At 44.7% G+C, this 19,542-nt stretch overlaps 1 protein-coding gene across 1 annotated transcript; it reads left to right on the forward strand.

Annotated features, from left to right (window-relative positions):
* The first annotated feature begins 553 nt into the window (after positions 1 to 553).
* On the forward strand, positions 554 to 8,992 carry CDK3 (cyclin dependent kinase 3). The gene is given in 5 exon segments (XM_060252107.1): positions 554 to 678; positions 4,623 to 4,655; positions 5,595 to 5,715; positions 7,429 to 7,599; positions 8,738 to 8,992. Coding segments are annotated over 5 exon segments (705 nt in total).
* The last annotated feature ends 10,550 nt before the right edge of the window (positions 8,993 to 19,542 follow it).

The raw sequence follows: 19,542 nt of genomic DNA on the forward strand, positions 1-19,542 counted from the left end.
ATACTGTAGGCCACATTGAATGCCTCATTGTGGCAGAAGGATGTAAAGTGGACTTAAGTCATGTTTATGTAAGCCTGGACAGAAAGGTTAATACTTTACAAGCAAGTAGAAAAGGAGGAATGTTAGGATGCAGTGCTGTGGTGTACCAAGGTGGCAAAATAAGACTTACTAAAAGTCAGGGGAAATGTTCTAGAAACCAAGAAGAATGGATACGTTCCAGGATGTATTCCAGAAAGTGGAGAAGATTGGAGAGGGTACCTATGGAGTAGCGATTGCCAAGCTTTGTAACAATGGGATGTGTAATGGACCCATATGGAGTTTCTACTAAGTCCCTGCATCATAGCTCCCATCATGCCAAATAATTTGATTGATTGAATAGCATTGCTTCAGTACTTCATTCAGTTAGTAGCTGAGACTCAGACGGAGAGAAGGGGAGTGGCATTTGGCTGAGTTACTCTATATCCCAAGAATACATTTATTTGTAGTTCCTTGTATAATAAGGTCTACTGAGCATACCGCGGAAAAAGATGTATGAGAAAGGACATAATTGTTGATGGCTGGTGTTACTCTGCCTTGTAAAACTTTTGTTGGAAGGAATGGGAATGCTTCCTGTCAAAATCCCTTTTTTACCACGGAGTCGGCAGGTGTTCCCAGTACAGCAATTAGAGAAATCTCTCTGCTATACTTCCTTTTATCCGTTTTAACCTGTCTGCTCAGCAATTTCATTGAATGCCCACGAATTCTTGTATTGTGAGAAAGGGAGAAAAGTACCTCTTTCTCTACTTTCTCCATCCAATGCATTATCTTGTAAACCTCTATCATGTCACCCCTCAGTCGACGTTTCTCCAAGCTAAAGAGTCCCAAGCGTTTCAACCTTTCTTCATAGGGAAAGTGTTCCAGCCCTTTAATCATTCTAGTTGCCCTTTTCTGGACTTTCTCCAATGCTATAATATCCTTTTTGAGGTGCGGCGACCAGAACTGCACACAGTACTCCAAATGAGACCGCACCATCGATTTATACAGGGGCATTATGATACTGGCTGATTTGTTTTCAATTCCCTTCCTAATAATTCCCAGCATGGCGTTGGCCTTTTTTATTGCAAACGCACACTGTCTTGACATTTTCAGTGAATTATCTACCACAACCCCAAGATCTTTCTCTTGGTCAGTCTCTGCCAGTTCACACCCCATCAACTTGTATTTGTAGCTGGGATTCTTGGCCCCAATGTGCATTACTTTGCACTTGGCCACACTGAACCGCATCTGCCACGTTGACGCCCACTCACCCAGCCTCAACAGATCCCTTTGGAGTTCCTCACAATCCTCTCTGGTTCTCACCACCCTGAACAATTTAGTGTCATCCGCAAACTTGGCCACTTCACTGCTCACTCCCAACTCTAAATCATTTATGATTTATCCCACTGCCCCACATTGTTTCCCCAGTCACATATAAACCCCTGCTGTTTTAATCCCTGATAAGGAAAAGAGACAAATATCTTTATTGCATCTTATTTTTTTCTCATCTGAGGCTTAAAGTACCTTAGGCAGAGGACAGTTTCTGATTGGTGAAACGCTATGTGTCAGGGGTGAGTGGGTTGACTTTTCCTTCCCCAGCACCCTACCCCTGTGGCTCCTTTTAAATGGTTTTAATGGTTTTATGAATGTTTATCCGTTTTAGATGTATTTAAATGGTTTTAATGGTTTAATGGTTTTAGATGTATTTAAACGGTTTTAATGGTTTAATGGTTTTAGATGTATTTAAATGGTTTATGAATATGTGTGTTTGATGTGTTGGTATGTTTGTGGAAGAGCACCTCATTTCGTTGCTCTCTTTTTGTTGAGAACAATGACAATAAATTCATCTATCATCTATCATCTATCTTTTTAGCATCAAATTACATAGTGATGTTTAGATCATGGAATTCTAATGTGACATGAAATTTGGTCCTGAGGATCTGGGAGATTTCCCCATGGCAACAGGAGCAGATCCAACAAAGTCAATAACCAAGTGAGTCCTTAGATTGGTAAAGAGGACCAGAAGACTGCCACAACCCCCATCCCAGAAGTGCAATTTAAAGAAGTATGGTCCTTTTAACTGGAGAAAACATGGTTGAATGGTTTTAAATGCTGCTTAATGGGGAGCTTGAGGTTAGTAAACAACCTTGGGTTGTTGATAGGCCAGTTCAGGCTCCTGTACTAAAGGTCTGAGCTGCTAATCAAACTTCTGGAGTCAGATATCTCATTCTCCTCTTCCTCAGAGAGCTCTGTGAAGAATTTCCCTTTTGAGTCTACATATCTAGTGCATTTAGAAACCATGAGACTTCCTCCAGCAAAGATTCTGGGTTGAGATGATTATCAGATTAGGGTTATGACATATCAACCCACACAATTCTCCTGATTAGGGTTCCCTTTCCTCGTTTTGTGCCAAGAGAGTCAATGTGCTAGTAAAGCGGTCATGATTTAGATAAGTATTGACCCCTGGTTTACCAACAAGTTGGTTTTCTTGTTAGAATACATTCAATTAATTTTTTTAAAAAGAGATATACTGGCATGCCTGCTTCTTTTATGTTATTCGCTGCTGCTATGCTGCTTTTAAAGAACATATACAAACATCAGCCTAATATCAAATGAGAACTCAATCAAAACAAGGTATAACAAAGGTGCTTTGGTGAAGACAGGTATATTGCAGATTGTATATGGTTTAATTTGTACCACAACAGGTTTTAAAATTTTTTAGGGGGGGTGTTATGTGTGCATATGTGCTTGTGTGCCTGGGGGTGCGGTCACACGTACCATTAAAGGTGGGTGTGTAGCGCTCAAATCTGAACTGCTGAATATTGATTCGATGCAGGGCAATTCAGACGAGCATCCAAGAATGCGATTCATTCTGTTGTTGCGCGATCAGACATCCAATACTGTCACGCTCTTTTCTTGGAGCATGCGTAATCAGATGGTGATTTCTGGGAGGGGAGGGGGTCCATTGAACATGCGCCCAACTGTTTGGAGCTGGGAAATCAAACATTGCTTCAGAGGCAGGGGGGAAGTTTCCGGAATTAACGTTGCCGATCCAAACCAAGGAACTGCCAGGAATTACTTTCCTAAAAATTGGCAGTGACAATGATATCTTGAAATCCTCCACATTGAAAAAGAAGATTCTTTTCCTGTTCTGAATAGTGGGATAACATTTCCACCCCCCTCTGATCCTGTGTTGATTGGAGAAGCAGAAGCGTCACCTCAGATTCCCGGATGATCTGGCAATGCACATGTCTGCTGGGGCTTTTTTTTTTTTTAAGGTGGGAGGCAGTATCGCGCGTGAGCTGTCCAAACAACAAAAAGCCGATCTTGTGCCGCTGTTTTGAAAAAGGGCCGGACTTTCTGTGCTGTCAAATTAATGCGCCATTCAGGCGTAGCAAGCCTGGATGACCCTGGATGACGCTCGATTGCCAGATGTGGATGTCTGAACGAACACATTTAATCCGTCAGCCAGACGGAGCTGTGTCGTCACTAATGGTACGTGTGACCGCACCCTGAAAGTCATGGTGACTTCTGGCAACCCCTACCAGGGTATGCATGCTTTCCAGAGAGGTGGCTTGATATGCCTGCCTCTGCATCCCGGCCCTGGTATTCTTTTGGAGGTCTCCCTTCCAAGTACTTGTCAGGGTGGGCCATGCTTAGCTTCCGAGATCTGACAAGCTCGGGCTTGCCTGTGCTATCCAGGTCAGGGCTAGTATTGCAACAGTTTATGTTTTACTCCTTGTCTTTGTGAACATCAAGGCAAGGAGACGCCTAATGGTTACTCCCGCAGGGTGCAACTCTTTCTGATTCTCTATGGTGGCAGTTTTCTGTGTTCCTTTCGTTGCTGCTGTGAACGCAGAGGCATGTGCGTTGGCAACAGGCCTTTCCTATGGAAGATTTCTGCACACTTTCCTCTATCAGCCCCTTGCAAACCCTGTTTTACTTGCACCTCCCCCACCCTCGCTTTGTTACCAGAAGTCTTTTGGAAGGCTTTAAAAATCAGTAATATACTATTATAGCAATTACCGATTTTTTGGGGGAAAAAGCCTTTCTATTATGTGACAGTGTTACGGCCAGAAGGCCAGTTTATTGAAAGAAAGGAATTCTGGACGTGTGGGTCAGAGAAGCAAGCAATTTATTACACGGTTTGCAAAGCGTGGGAAGATTAGGGCAAGTAAACCCACCCAAAAATCTTCCGCGGCGCAGCACAGCTCATTTTAAGGCTTCTTTATCCCGCCTACCCTGGCTCTGTCAACCAATTAGTTAACAGCCTCACAATCTTCGCCCTATCCCCGTACACTCTACCACGCGCGCACGCCGTGATTCTTTCCCCCCCTCCCTGTTCCCCTTAAGATATATTTTGGTGTTTTTACGGCTGTGAAACTTTGGCTCACTTTGAGGTTTATTTCTTTGTTATCAAAGATTTCAGGTTTTCACGGCTGGCATCATCATTAGGGTTTGTAGAATCTTTCGGGCTCAAGTGCCGTGTTCTACTGGAGAAAGTTTTTCTTCCAGACGTTTCGTTCTCAGCTGCGGAGAACATCCTCAGTGGCGTTGCAGCCGGAGCAGGCGCTCTGACCTTCTTGGCTGCTGTGCATTGACTTGAGCCCGAAAGATTCTACAAACCCTAATATTTCTTTGTTCTTAAGCAAAGGAAGTAAGCCCTTATCTGTTGGCGGCTAAGCGGTGTTCTCTACTGCGTAATTGCTTGAGTATGCTACATCCTGTTGTGTACGTCCAGGTGTCTTATATCACAAAATAAAACATGATTTCCTCTAGTCTTTCTACCTTATCAACAGGGAAAATGGCAGCGGCTAGGGGCTGACAGCAGGGAAATTGTGCTGATACGCGTGCCTTCTTGTCCAGGCAGCCTGAGAACACACTTGGAGCGCATTTCCCCTCCAAAAGATCAGAGCACAGCAGGCCTGGGAAACAGCATACTGAGGACACAGGAAGGATGAACAGAGCGCAGTGCTGTGTGTATGTGCAAAAAGAAAGGTCTCCAATCTGGGCATCTTAGTGGAGGAAAATTTCCACGTGGAAGCAACTTGTGTGAGAAAGGCCTTTTCTATTAAACGGCTGCGGTGGTCTCATTTGTGCAATAGTGACATTAGTTTTTGTTTTGTTTTTTCCCCTCTAAAGTCAGTCAGTCAGTCAAACATTTATTGTGTATAGCTATTGGCCATTACAGAACAGAACACGGACAACAGAGTTCCCAAATAACACCTTAAAAGTTCTCATAAAGGCCAACCTCAAGAAGTTATAGCGTTTGATATCACTCTCGCTCTTATCTTCTTAGCTGCAGGGGCAAACGAAGAGACTCTATAGGACACATGAGCATCATTGTCAGATAACAGAAATATAACCTTTTCAGTTTCCAAATGTGCTTTTAAGGTGGTTAGTGTTATGGCCAGAAATTTAATTCTGGGGACATTGTAGAGTGGACAGGATAGAATATAGTGGGGAAGGTTCGCCTATGATAGAGAATGCAAAAACGTTGTTCTGTTGGGATGTGAGAATATCGACCGGTTAACAGCCAAACTCAGTCATTTAGTCACTGGGTTTTATTCTTATTCCAGACTTCTTGATGTGGTACATAGTCAGAAGAAGCTCTAACTAGTTTTTGAGTACCTGAATCAGGATCTTAAAAAGTACATGGACTCATCCCATACAGGGGATCTGCCCTTAAGTTTAGTCAAGGTATACTTTTTCCTTTGTGTGTTACCTAAAGTGTTGATAGTCTACTTCTGTAAGACCTTTGTACAGACTACCTTCCTGTAGTTAAGACCTAACATATCTAATAAAAACCTTACAAACTGTTGCTTTGGGATGGACCGTTTGGAATGCAGAAAGGGCAGGGGAAGGAATGATTAACCCTTACATTGCTTGCAGCTTCTCTATCCCATGGAAGCAATCAGCAGCAGGCCTATTGAGAAGGAAGTCCCATTTTATTCAATAAGGGTTCAAATCCTGTCCTCTCCCAGTTGTTTATCCCCACCAAGGTTCCAACCATGTTTTCAAGGGTTAATTCATATTTTGGACCCTGTAGAGGGAGAAGCAGCCTGGAGGGGATTGGGAGCTAATAAGCAGCTGGCAAGAAAAGCATTAAGCTACTCCCTCCTGCCATTTGTACACATCAAACTGCTAAAACCTTTGTCTTTTTTTTCTAAGTGACATAGGGTTGCCAAGTCCAACCCCAGAAATATCTGGGGACTTTGGGGGTGGAGCCAAGAGACTTTGGGGGTGGAGCCAGGAGACACTGGGGTGGAGCTAGGGGGGAGGGGGGAAACGGCGCCGGGGAGCGTGGCGAGCCGCCCCGCAGCTGCCGCCTCTTCTCCGCTCGCCGTGGCTGCTCCTCTGAGATGGGCTCAGCCTTGCGACGGCTCGCCCACTCAGCCTCTGGGGTGGAAGCGGAGGGGTGTGTGGAGGTGGGCCGGGGGCGTGGCGAGCCGCAAGTTCGGGTCCTAGAAGGGCCCGGATTCGCGGCTCGCCATGCTCCTGGCCTGCCTCACCCTCCCCTGCTCTGCTGCCGCCTCTTGGCTGCTCCTCTGAGATGGGCTCAGCCTGGGCCCATCTCGAAGGAGCAACTGCGGTGGGCGTGGAGGGGGCGGCAGCGGTGAGGCGCGGTGGCCTTGCCCGCTCCAGGATCGGGCGGCTCGCCGTTTCCCCCCTCTCCCCCCGCTTCCATTTTTTGGGGAAGTGGGGGAAGAGGGTGGAAATCCTGGGGTCCCCCGCCAGGGCGGGAGGGTTGGGAAGCCTAAAGTGACAGGGTTGCAAGCCCTTTTAAATCTGCTTGACTAACTCATATTCTGTCAAAGGCCAAGGCAGGCAAATCTCAGCCCGCTGGATGTTATGCAGTTGTTAAAGAACCATGCCAGAAGAAAAACTGCCTTCCCTAATTATAACCAAGAAGTGGAAAGTTTACGGGTTGGATCGAGTCACCTTTTTCGGTCAATCGTTCTCAAGTCCCATCTTTCCTGTATCCTCTTCCACCCTTGACTTTAGTTCGTGCAGGTCCCATGCGTAGCCTTTTTTGGGTGGCCAACTAGTGGAAAATCAGATTGAATCCAAGCCTATGCCAGGCCTTGCTCCCAAAATAGATAGATCCAGGTGGGCAACTGTGTTGGTCTGAAGCAATAAAAAAGTTAGATTCCAGCAGTACTTTTAAGACCAGCGAAGCTTTATTCAGAATGTAAGTTTTCGTGTGCATGCACACCTCATTATGCACACAAAAGCTTACATTCTGAATAAAACTTTGCTGGTCTTAAAGGTACTACTGGACTCCAGCCTTGCTCCCAAAAGTTTCATACGCAAGTGGCCAGAATTTGGGATACAGCAGTTTAACTTCAAAGAATTACATGTCAGTTCTGCTATGGTTTCTTCATGCCTCTTCTCTGAAAGCTTTCATTCTAGAGCTACCTTAACCAACTGCTACAAGGAGTGGGCTTCTGTCACTCCCACAGAGTTATACACAGAGACCTGGAGCCTCAGAATTTGCTTATAAATGAAACGGGGGCCATCAAATTAGCAGATTTTGGCTTAGCTAGAGCTTTTGGTGTTCCATTACGTACTTACACTCATGAGGTAAAATTTCTCATATTCTCTTTCTCAGTGCTGTAGGTAGATGATAAAATTGCCAGGTCAGGGGTTTCTATGTATTTGAATTAGAATTACATCAACTTAGTACTGTACGGAAGAAGTTCTGAAAGGCTGAATTGTCATGACTTTGCAGCAGGTACAGGAGCTGCCTTCAGAATGTGGATCTAGTCGTCTTCTTCATAAGGAAGGGAAAAAATATCCAGCCTTTAGTAAAATCAGGTGTGTGCAGTTTTAATCTAGAGGGTGCTTATATCTTTAAAAAAACAGATCCCCAAGGCATCTTCAAAACTAGCAAATTTATTTTAGTGAAAACATCTGTAGGAAAGCGTTTATTTAATCAGCAATAGGATTTTTAACTTGGAGTGTTCAAACTGCAAAACATTTGTTGGTTTTGAAGATTTCTGCTGTAATAGACTGACGGGTATTCTCGCATAGTTTATATCTTTAAACGTTCTGAGGTAGCAAGAGAGGATGTAGTTATTGTGCCACTTGCCCATTTCTCCATGAGGTCCATTTCTCCATCTCCTTCCCCCACATGCTACAGCAAGTATGAGTCATCCCACAGTAAGTTGAGAAGGATGGTGAGTGAAGAGGACAGCGTGGGAGTGCACTCTCTCTGAGTGCCTTAAATCATTTGTAGGTATAGGTGTAGAACATGGGACAAAAAGTATTGAAGATTGCTTAGGGCAACAGCAATAAAGCTGTTCTGATTTCAAAATGAGATGACAGCTTTTTTCTTACGGGTAGGCAGGCTATTGAGATTTGAAATTTGAAACTGTGGCTAAGCCATAACAAATTGGAGAATACGTGAACTTACAAATTAGTACACATAAACTGCCTCCTGATATTTTTTGATCACAAGAACTAAACATAATGCCTTAGCTTTGGCCTATAGACTCTGTGATGCTTCTCTCTCTTGAAACATCAAGGGTTGCCTTTGCTGAAGATTAATGAGTTGTAAAATGACTTTTGTGCTATTGCTTTGAGCCTAGCATGCCCAGTGAGCACCTGTGTTGTAAGGGAAGCTGAGCTTGACAACAACATGAATTCAAAATAACAGGGAAGATGCTGTAGGTCTACTAAACATAAATTGCACTCATACTTTCACTGTGGCTCCTTTCAGGTTGTAACCTTATGGTATCATACTCCTGAAATCTTGCTGGGTTGTAGATACTACTCAACAGCTGTGGTTATCTGGAGTATTGGCTGCATATTTGCAGAAATGGTAATATTCTTAATTTTGCTTCTAAAATTAAAGGGCATAGTGTTTATTTCTCATGAAAATCCCATTGTGTATACCTTTTCTATGTTCACAAAACACCTCCTTTCCCTTTACAAACAGTTTAAGGGCAAGAGCCGAAATGCTTTTTGCGACTAAATCTTTTTTTTTTTTTTTTAGCATATGATCAGATTTAGATTTCCTTAACAAAATACTAGAAATCACTAACAGACCCCACCCTCTAGTCAATATTTGGTTTTTGGAGAGAGAGACAGCAAAGATACAGAATGCATTAGGTAACAAAAGTAATGTTTTGTGGACACACTTTTAAATTATGTATCCACTGGGTGCACTTGACAATGTCCTTATGAAACAGAAAGTGTCGTGTTATTAAGAATCTCTTTTTCCTAATTTCACTTAGTTTGTTATAAAGTTAGGCTTCCCAATCCCCAGGTCCCAGCGGGGGATCCCCCGGTTTTACAGGCTTCCCCCCTCCCCCAGCCAGCTGGCCAGCGGGGGAAGCTCCACCCCCACAGCCATTATGCACCTCCAGGAACGATTCCCATAGGGAATGATGGGGAATTGATCCATGGGTGTCAGGGACTCTGGGGGGGCTGTTTTTTTAGGTAGAGGTGCATCTAGTGTCTCTCCCCAAAATACCTCCCAAGTTTCGAAAGGATTGGACCAGGGGGTCCAATTTTATGAGCCTCAAAAGAAGGTGCCCCTATCCTTCATTATTTTCTATGGAAGGAAGGCATTCTAAAAGGTGTGCTGTCCCTTTAAATGTGATAGCCAGAACTCCCTTGGAGTTCAATTATGCTTGTCACACCCTTGCTCCTGGCTCCGCTCCCAATGTCTCCTGGCTCCACCCCCAAAGTCCCCAGATATTTCTTGAATTGGACTTGGCAACCCTATATAAAGTCCAGCTTTCCAGTCAAAATACACTGTCACATTTGCCACCACATTTTGTAATTTCAGTAGACCAACTCAGAAAACTCTTTTGGCCCATTTATTTATTTCATTTATATTCTACCTTTCTTCCCAGTGGGAACCCCAAGTGGCTTAGATCATCTGCTTTCCTCCATTTCATCCTCACCACAACCCTGGGAGGTAGGTTAGGCTGAGAGAGAGTGACTGGCTCAAAGTCATGCCGTCAGCTTTTATGGCACAAGTGGGGATTTGAACACCAGGTCTTTCCGATATTAGTCTGACACTCTTAACCACTGCAACAGAAGAAAAAAGGAGAGGAACAAAAACTTAACCCAAGAAATGAATTAGTAACCAAAAAGGTTAATGGGCTACAAAATCAGTATAAAACATTAATATATAATTGAAATTAATATTGGGTCCCTAAGTTTTTATCCAATTAACCTTTTTGGTTCTTAACCACTACACCACACTGGCTTCCAGAATACTTGTAAAATATTTACGACTGAAGTGTCATAGATTTTGCTATCTGCTGCCATCTTCAGACTTCTCTTCATGAGTGAACAAGAAACTGGATTTAGCATGTGACTTCTTCCTACACTATACCTTGTACAAAGGGAATGATTACTATTGAATGTTAGGAAGATGCCATGTCAGCTAGCGTTACTGAAGAGCTTATTATGCTCAGTGGTGCCAGCATTATCTTGGTTCATCCTCTGAATTTTTGACTGAACTCTGGCCAGTTGCACAGAACTGGTCTTTTTTTTCTTGGCTTCCAAACTCTCCCGCATGTATCTGTTTTGCTGATAAATGTCTTAAAAAGCATTTTGATATGAGGAAAAACATAACAACAACCATTAGGGGGTGCTGGCGCATAATAAAAATAAAGGACAGTATGGGAGGCAGGGCCCCTCCCTGAATATTCCTAGGGAAAAAGGAAAGGTCCCCTGTGCAAGCACCAGTCGTTTCCAACTCTGGGGTGACGTTGCTTTCACACGTTTTCATGGCAGACTTTTTATGGGGTGGTTTGCCATTGCCTTCCCCGGTCATCTACACTTCCCCCCCAGCAAGCTGGGTCCTCATTTTACCCACCTCGGAAGGATGGAAGGCTGAGTCAACCTCGAGCCGGCTACCTGAAAACCCAGCTTCCACCGAGGATCGAACTCAGGTTGCGAGCAGAGCTTGCGACTGCAGTACTGCAGCTTTAATACTCTGCGCCACGGGGCTCTTAATATTCCTAACCAGATTGGGAAATGCAAAAGGTAATAAATGTAATATTTCCACCTCCCTGTATCTTTGCTCATATTTTAAAATCCTTCTATTACTTTCATAAAGACCCTGGAACAAAAACGTTTAAAACTTCATTTGGTACATTATCAGCAGAGCAAAACATACCGTAGTTGTAGTATGAGGAACAAAAGGAAACTATGGGACATGCTGTCTAATGAATTGCATTTATAGCAGCAGAACCAATGGATGTGGGAGTGCACTGCACACTATCCTGAGTACATTTTTTTCTTGGTGCTTCACATTTACTTTATATAAATGTAAGCCACAGTTATGTGTGACCTCAATTAAACAAAAGCCAAACAGAATGGTACACTGCTTGTCTGTTATTCTCTTCCCTTTGCTGCAAGGAATCCCAGAGTATAAAGAACTCCTTCCTGTCCTCAGATTTCCTGAGATAACTGGCATCACCATTCCAAGGTGGCCATGTTACCATACTAAACCTTTAATGGCATAATAGATTCAGATAAAAATACACAGAATATAAAAATTTAAACGTTGGAGATAAAATCAAAATGAAACCGAGCTTACAGATGCATTCAAACATGGTCAGAATTAAATTGAAGGATGTCAGCCAGAAATTTTGCCACAGCCTCACTAACCACCCCCTCAGTATCACTCAATAAATAATAACAGGGTGGCAGAATAAACAAATCTGGGGGGAAAGAAAGCTTGCCAAATAAATCTTTACGGAGGTTGTGGTCAAAAGAACAATCAAGCAATATATGCTGGATTGTGGATGAATCAGTTCTGAAGACAGTCCAGCAGTTCAGCTACCTGGGGTGCATCATCTCCTCAGATGCCAAGATCGACAAGGAGATTGACAACAGGCTGGCAAAGGCAAACCGTGCATTTGGCCGACTGCACAAAAGAGTGTGGAGCAACAAGCATCTGAAAAAAGGCACAAAGATCAATGTTTACAAAGCGGTTGTGATGACAACCCTCATCTATGGCTCCGAATCGTGGGTTTTATACCGTCATCACCTGCGACTCCTTGAGCGCTTTCATCAGCGCTGCCTTCGCACCATCCTCAACATCCACTGGAGTGACTTTGTGACCAACACTGAAGTCCTCAAGCGGGCAGAGGTTACCAGCATCGAGGCACTGCTGTTGAAGACACAGCTGCGCTGGGCAGGGCATATTTCTAGGATGGAAAACCACCGCCTTCCCAAGATTGCTCTGTATGGCGAACTCTCCACCGGCCATCGAAATAGAGGGGCACCAAAGAAGAGGTACAAGGACTCCTTGAAGAAATCCCTTAGCACCTGTCACATCAACCATCACCAGTGGTCTGACCTAGCCTCAGATCGCAAAGCATGGAGGCACACCATCCACCAGGCTGTCTCTTCCTTTGAGAACACACGCATAGCTGGTCTTGAGGACAAAAGGAGATTGAGGAAGAATCGCACTGCTACAGGACCAACCCTAAATCAGACTTTTCCCTGCAGCCGCTGTGGCCGGACCTGCCTGTCCCACATTGGTCTTGTCAGCCACCAGCGAGCCTGCAGCAAACGTGGACTATTGCACCCTTCTTAAATCTTCGTTCGCGAAGCCAAGCCGAGAGAGAGAGAGAGTCAGGAGTATTCGCTCCACAGGAGCAAAGTCTGTCGGCTAAAGGGACTCGCTGATATCTCCCTTGTAAAACTTTGGAGGGAAACGCATTTAGTCTAGCCAACATAAATGCCCTGCGATGACTTGGAGTGGTTAAGTCTGACAGATAATTGGGCATTTTGCCAAGGTGGCCATGTTATTAAAGCTGTTACGTTGTGGTTTTATATATGTTGTACATCACCGAGAGCCCTGCATTAGCAGGGATGGGTGATTTGTAAATAATAATAATAACAACAGGTGTATCATGAGCTGTGGATGCTGCAACATTCTGGTAATTCAGAAGGCAGACGAGTAACAGGGCATAGGGATCATGGGCACAAGGATCATGGCTCTTTCTCTTGTTCCTCTCTCCCCATTCACAGGATTACACAGGAGCTGCAGGGACGAATAGCCATGTGGGTCAGGGGCTGTACTGAAGAGGGGAAAGGTGCCAGAGACTTTTAATTTTTCCCGTTAGCAGAGCTGCACTATAGAAGAGGACGGAGAAGGCAATTCCAAATCCACCCCCTTCACCCTTCTCAGAGCTCTCTCAGATCCGCCTACATCACAGGGTGTTGTCGTGGGAAGAGGAAGGGAAAGAGATTGTAAGCTACTCTTGAGACTCCAAGTGAAGGGTGGGGTATAAATTCAGCTCTCCTCCTCCTCCAGGAAGGCCCCAACCCTCACCCAGCAAAGCTGCACCAATAAAAGCCCTGATTCATGGACATGGCAGAGGCAGGAGCAACTTACCTGGTCAGGAGCCAGTCGGTGCAAAGTCAAGGGCTGGGGGAATGTCGCTGACTTCAGCACCGGCAGAACACAGCCAGACTGACCCCAACACAGCAGCAGGTGGCAGCTGCAGCAAAGCAATCCAGTGGGCCTCGCCTGTGCCAGCAGTCACGGCAGCCTGGTTGATTCCCAGATAGAGGAGGTCTGTCACTGCAAGGAACAGCTAACATGGGGCTTGTCAGGAGAGAAGGACTCCTCAGGAGGACACATCTCAGAAGAAGAGGAGTCCTGTGTAGCCAGCTCTGAAGCAGCAGAAGCCAGGGAGCAAGAAAATCAGCTGCAGGCTTGTCAAAGTTTACAGCCACCAGCATCTTCCAGCCCCATTCCAACAGTTTCACCCACAGCCTTTGAGCACCGTAGATGAAAGCTTAGAATGGAGCTCCAGGAGAGAAGACAAAGTGCACGTCTCCTGACCCAGTGTAAGCTGCTTACTGATTATGAGTAGCTGCAGGGTTTCCCCCAAGCAGTTGGCTGCAAGTTAGACCCTTCCGGCAGAGACCTATAGAAACCAGTCAAGGGAGACTGCTTGATGTGGAAGCAACAAGTCACCACCTGGTGGACTCTGCAACCACAGTTCCTGAGACTGCTCCACTCCAGTGACCTTCAGACCAGCTCTGGACAACTTTCAAACCTGCTTGCTCTTGTATATGACCTTGGACCTTACTTTCAGGGCTGTGCTCTGAAATGGACTCTGCTCTCTGGTAACTGATCTTCTGGATTGAAGCTTAACTTTGACTTTGGACTCTGATTTGGCTTGCACCTAGACTGTGACAGGCCTTCAGGTGCAGTGGTGACAGAGGGGCTGAGTGCTTAGCCTTCGGCAGACAGCAATGGAGCAGAATGCCAGAGCTCCTTGTCTTCTGCCCTCCCCCCCCCCAAACATTCACTAAGGTGGGGAAGGCATAACCAACCAGGAGGAAAGGAAAGCCAGGAGACAAGTTCCCACAATTGACAGTGGAGGTCCATGTGGTCAGGTGAGTGGGGCAGAGACACAATGGGAAGCTACCAGCAGGGGGTGCGAGGCAGGAAAGGAAGGAGTACAAAAGGAGGCTTCTAACAATAGGCCAGGAAGGGTGCCAGTGGCCCAGGCTGTGTGGAGAGGGTTGACTAGCCAGGAGAAGGAAGATGACTAGGGTGAACCAACCCCTGCCCCCTGATGGTTGGCAAGATGGCGGAGTGTAGTGCTACTCTAAGGGCTGTTGTAAATTCTGACAATGTGATGGAGAATGTGGGCCCTTCATCTGCTCAAGGACGAGCCCTGCCCCACTTTCCTACCCCCGCAGTCTGGATGAACTCCCACCCATTGCTAAGGCCTCCAGTACTGGTGACCCTTTTGAGACGACCAGATTCTGAGGAGGCCAAACAGCCAAGGCAGGAAGCCAAAGACTTTGACGAAAGGATGGATTTTCATGTAGTTAGGGCAATGACTGGCCAAGCATCAGGCATAACTGCTGTGGGATCTGACACAACGGTAGCACAAGTCCCTGGTTGCACTCCTCCAGGACTTCTGACAGGCTCTGGAAGCTACCCAGCCCGTTCAGGATCTGAGGCCATCAGGAGATGAGAGTGCATGTCTCCTTGCAGGGCCTGGGCAGGGCACCTGATTTCCTGTGACCAAACTGGAGTCTGAAGATAAAGTGGAGGCTTTCTTGCAAACCTCTGAGCATGTGGAAATATGGTGTGATGACCCAAGGAGCATTTATCCCGGGGGCCATATCTCACAGGAGTAAAAACCACAGCAAAAACTAGGGCCACTGATTATGAGAACCTGAAGACCACAATCTTAAACGAGTATGGGATTACACCAGGGACCTGCAGGCAGAAATTTTTCACAGTGATGTACCAACCAACCATGGGCCATTATTTCCTCCTTAAAAGACACCACCCGTGGCTACAACCAGCAACAGATGACAGGAGGTGAATTGTGGACCAGATCATGCTGAGAGCAACTGCTTCAGGTGCTGTTCCAATGGGCTTGATATTGGATAGTGTATTGGCAGCCCACTGAGCTGAAGGAGGCCACAGACCTTTGGGAGAACTTGGCTGCCGAAGGGGTGAAGCAAGAGAAGAGCCCAAGTCTGGCAGTGGTGGAGGCCTGAGCCCAGTTGTGATCCAAGCACCTTCCACCCCGCCTGACCTTCTGAGGCCCAGCAAGGGGACTGGGCTCAAATTCCACCACTCCAGGTGAACCCCTCCAGCCACACCCCATTGGAAGGGTCTGGCTCTTGGAACATATACTTGCAAGGCCGTGCCTCCTTGGATGGAGGAGCAAAGAAAAGGGCTAGCAAAGGGACCCAGTGATCATATATATGCAACCAGTGGGAGCACCCCTGATGGAATGCGATACTGGCTGGGATACCACTATACAGATGATGTCTGGGGCCCCATGCCCCTCCCCTCTAGTAATTGCTGTATACAGCGGCGTCACTAGGGCGGGGCCAAGGGGGCCATCGGCCCTCCCCCAGAGCATTCTCATTGGCCCCAGGCACTGACCCATGACCCCCCCCCCCAACAGGAAGGGGCTGGCCCTGGGACTAGAACGCTGCTGCTGTGTGTGGGCTGGCCGGGATTCTGAAACCGGGGCCGCGCTGCTGCCGGCTCAGCTAAAAGCGTGTGGGTGAGTGGGGGAAACTTAAATGCTGCAAAACTGGTATCTTGGATTACGGGGGCTGGTCATGTGGCCAGAGGGTGGATGAGGGAGGGGCCATGTGAAGTGGGCGGGGTTGTGTGCGGAGGGGGTGACGCAGCCCTCCAAAAGGGGTGATGCCCAATGGGGGGGGTGACTTGAATCAGTTACACCCCAGGGTGCAACCCACCCTAGTGATGCCTCTGGCTGTATAGGTAGCAAGACACTTGCTGGACAGTGGGAGTTCTGTCTGGTTGAAAGAACAGCTCTCTTAACATAGTTATGATTGATCCAAGGTCACTCCAGCAGTTGCATGTGGAGAAGTGGGGAATCAAACTCAGTTCTCTCAGCTAAGAATCTCTGCAATTGACCACTACAGCAAACTAGCCATTGTTGTGGCTACCCCAAAGATTCCTGGCAATTATAGTTTGGTAAGGGGGTGCCTTCCACACCCACTCACAAAATTATAGCTTCCTATGGAAAGAATTAAATGTTAAACCCATTTAAATTTGCAATTGAACCCTGCAGTTTGCTTCTCTCAACAAGTGTACAGGTCTTGATACAGGATTTAGATGTTTCAGTCAACCAAATAGCAGCCCAGCAAGCTTGTTTGGAATGGAGAATCAGTGTGGGGAGAATGCTCAGACCTCTTGCACTCCATACTATAGTCCCAGTCCAAATCAGAGCTCCATGTGTTGGTTATATGTAAAGTAAAAACAAAAAAACAGCCCTGCTTGGAACTCCATACATGGAACTTTGAGAAAGTTACTACCTTGTCGGATCAGGGGAATGCTGTAGACATCGTTTATCTTGATTTCTGTAAGGGTTTTCATAAGGTTCCACATACTATCCTTGTTGACAAGTTGGTAAAATGTGGTTTGGATCCTGTTACCATTAGGTGGATCTGTAACTGGTTTGACAGATCGCACTTGGAGAGGAATGGCAAGTGGAATGCCTCAAGGATCTGCCCGGGGACCTGTTTTTTCCCCAACACTTTATAAATGATTTGGATGAAGGCAGGGGTTGCTTTGTAGAAAAATAGGTGGTGGAGCTCATCCAGGAATTGTTATGCAGCTGCACCTACTATTCAATGGACAAGGTGGGGAGGAGGAGGGGAAACCCTCAGAAAGGTTCAGGAGCTGTGCTCCTGTGATCTCCTGCTAAATCCGAGGCCTGGATGAAGGAATAGAGGGAATGCTTATTAAATTTGAAGATGATACTAAATTGGGAGAGGTTGCAAATACAGTAGAAGACAGACAAAGGAAACAGGATGATCTTGACAGGCTGGAAAACTGGGCTAAAATAAATAAAATGAATTTTAACAGGGATAAATGTGAATTTCTGCATTTTGGTAGGAAAACCAAATGCATCATTATAGGATGGGGGACATTTTTTGTTGTTCCTCTGTAAATTTGTTGAGGTTATTTTGATTAATATGTTCTTCTAACTCTGTTTTCTGAACTTGCTTCTCTTCATATAATTTTGTATAGAACTGCTCCACAATTTGACATATTTCCTGCTTTTGATTTTTCTCTTTATTGCTCTCATCTTTCATTGTCGTAATTATTCTTTTGGCCTTCTCTTTTCTCATCTTATAAACCAACCACCTTCCAGGCGTGTTGGCATGTTCAAAATTTTTTTGTCTAGCATACCTCAGTTTAATCTCCATCTCTTCCATAAGAATTGAATTCAATTTATGTTGCATTTCTTTCACTTTTTTTTTGGAATTCACATTTTGTTGGTTGTTTTTTTAAGATTCTTTTCAGCTTCTTCGGCTTGTGACATTCAATTTTGGAAGTTTTCAGTTCTCTCTTTCTTTTTCTTGCTACTATATCTAATTGCAAGGCCCCTATAATAAGCTTTAGCAGTGTCCCAAACTACTTGCATCTTTACTTCTTGTGTTATATTCTGTTTGAAAAAGTAATCCATTTCAGCCTTGGATTCTTTAAGAAAGTCTTCATCTTTCAAGATTGAAGTATTTAAGTTTCAAAATTTTCTCTTCCGTAGACCTTTTTTTAGCTTTATCGTTACAGGGCTATGATCTGAGATAACTCTTGTTTGAATTTCTACATCAGCTAGATCTTTAATCAGATTTGCCGAAAGCCAACACGTGTCAATTCTTGACCAGGTTTGCTGGCTGGAAGAGTAGTAAGTAAAATCTTTAGAGCTAGGATATCTTGTTCTCCAGATCCATTTCTTCTGCTAATTTCCAAAAATTTACTGGTAACTGAAGACCTTTACTTTTCATCTGTTTGTGCATTTTTTTATCCAGTTGTCTATCCGAGACTGCATTAAAGTCTCCTATCAAACAATATTCTGCATACTCCAAATTTGATAATTTAAGACGCAAATCTTGAAAAAATTTCTCTTGGTGATCATTTGCAAGTAAAAAAATTTTATTGTCCCCTGTGATTTCCACCAATAAAATTCTTCCATCTTCAGAGGCAAATTGCAATTGTGGATTAAATTTATCTTTAATATATGTTGCCACACCCCGTTTCTTCTTATACTTGTCTGTTGCTGTGAATAAATTACCCATTTTTTTATTTTTCAAAAAATGTTGGTCTTTCGTTAGAATATGAGTTTCTTGTAAGCAAATTATATCCATTTCCAATTTTGCCAAATATCTAAATGTCTTCCTCCTTTTAACAGGGAGAATTAAGTCCATTCACATTAATTGAAACTATTGAAGCCATTATGGATTTGGATTATCATTATCTTTCTTAACCTCTTTGAGGTGTTGCTTTGTGTGGTATCTCCGTGGTTCGTTTCGATTTTCTTCCCCAGAACCTTCTCCCTCCTCCTCCTCTTCATCCTTCTTTTCTTTACCTTCTTTTCCCTTCATTCTTTCAAAAAATTCTGAGTTTTAAAGATGGAATTAATCCTGTATCTGTTCTCCTGGTATGTAAAAAGAAGGCCCTCGGGCATTAGCCACATATAAGGTATTTCTCTTCTTCTCAAAAAGTCTGTTAACTCTTGGTATTCTCTCCTCTTTTGTCTCACAGGCCAGGGAACCTCTCTCAGTATTTTCACCATGTTTCCAGCTATCATCATTGGTCTATCTCTTACTTGTTTTAAACTGTCATCTTTGGTCCTCTTTCTTGTGAATCTCAAATGAACTTCACTGGGCAGTTTGTTTCATCTTGTATAGCTCTAAGGTACCTATCTAACTTGGTCAAATTCTTCTTCCATCCTCTTAGAAGTCACCTGCAAAATTTCAGCCAAGGCTTCACTTAGAATTTTCTGTAAATTTTCATTTTTCTCTTCTGGTATGTTTTGAAACCTCAACATGTATGCAGCTCTACCTACTCCCAGTTGTAAGAGTCTAGAATCTTGTAAACTCTGTTCTTGCATGGTTGTAAATTTGCCTGGTCCAGATGGAGGGTTAGGTGAAGGAAATGTTTGCTTTCCTTCTTTGTTGTCTTTTTTTTTTTTTACAGTTTCCTTGGGACCGCTCATTCTTGTTGAAATAAAGACACTCACAACCAAA

This window comes from Heteronotia binoei, chromosome 13 (assembly GCF_032191835.1).
Source record: "Heteronotia binoei isolate CCM8104 ecotype False Entrance Well chromosome 13, APGP_CSIRO_Hbin_v1, whole genome shotgun sequence".
NCBI lineage: Eukaryota > Metazoa > Chordata > Lepidosauria > Squamata > Gekkonidae > Heteronotia > Heteronotia binoei.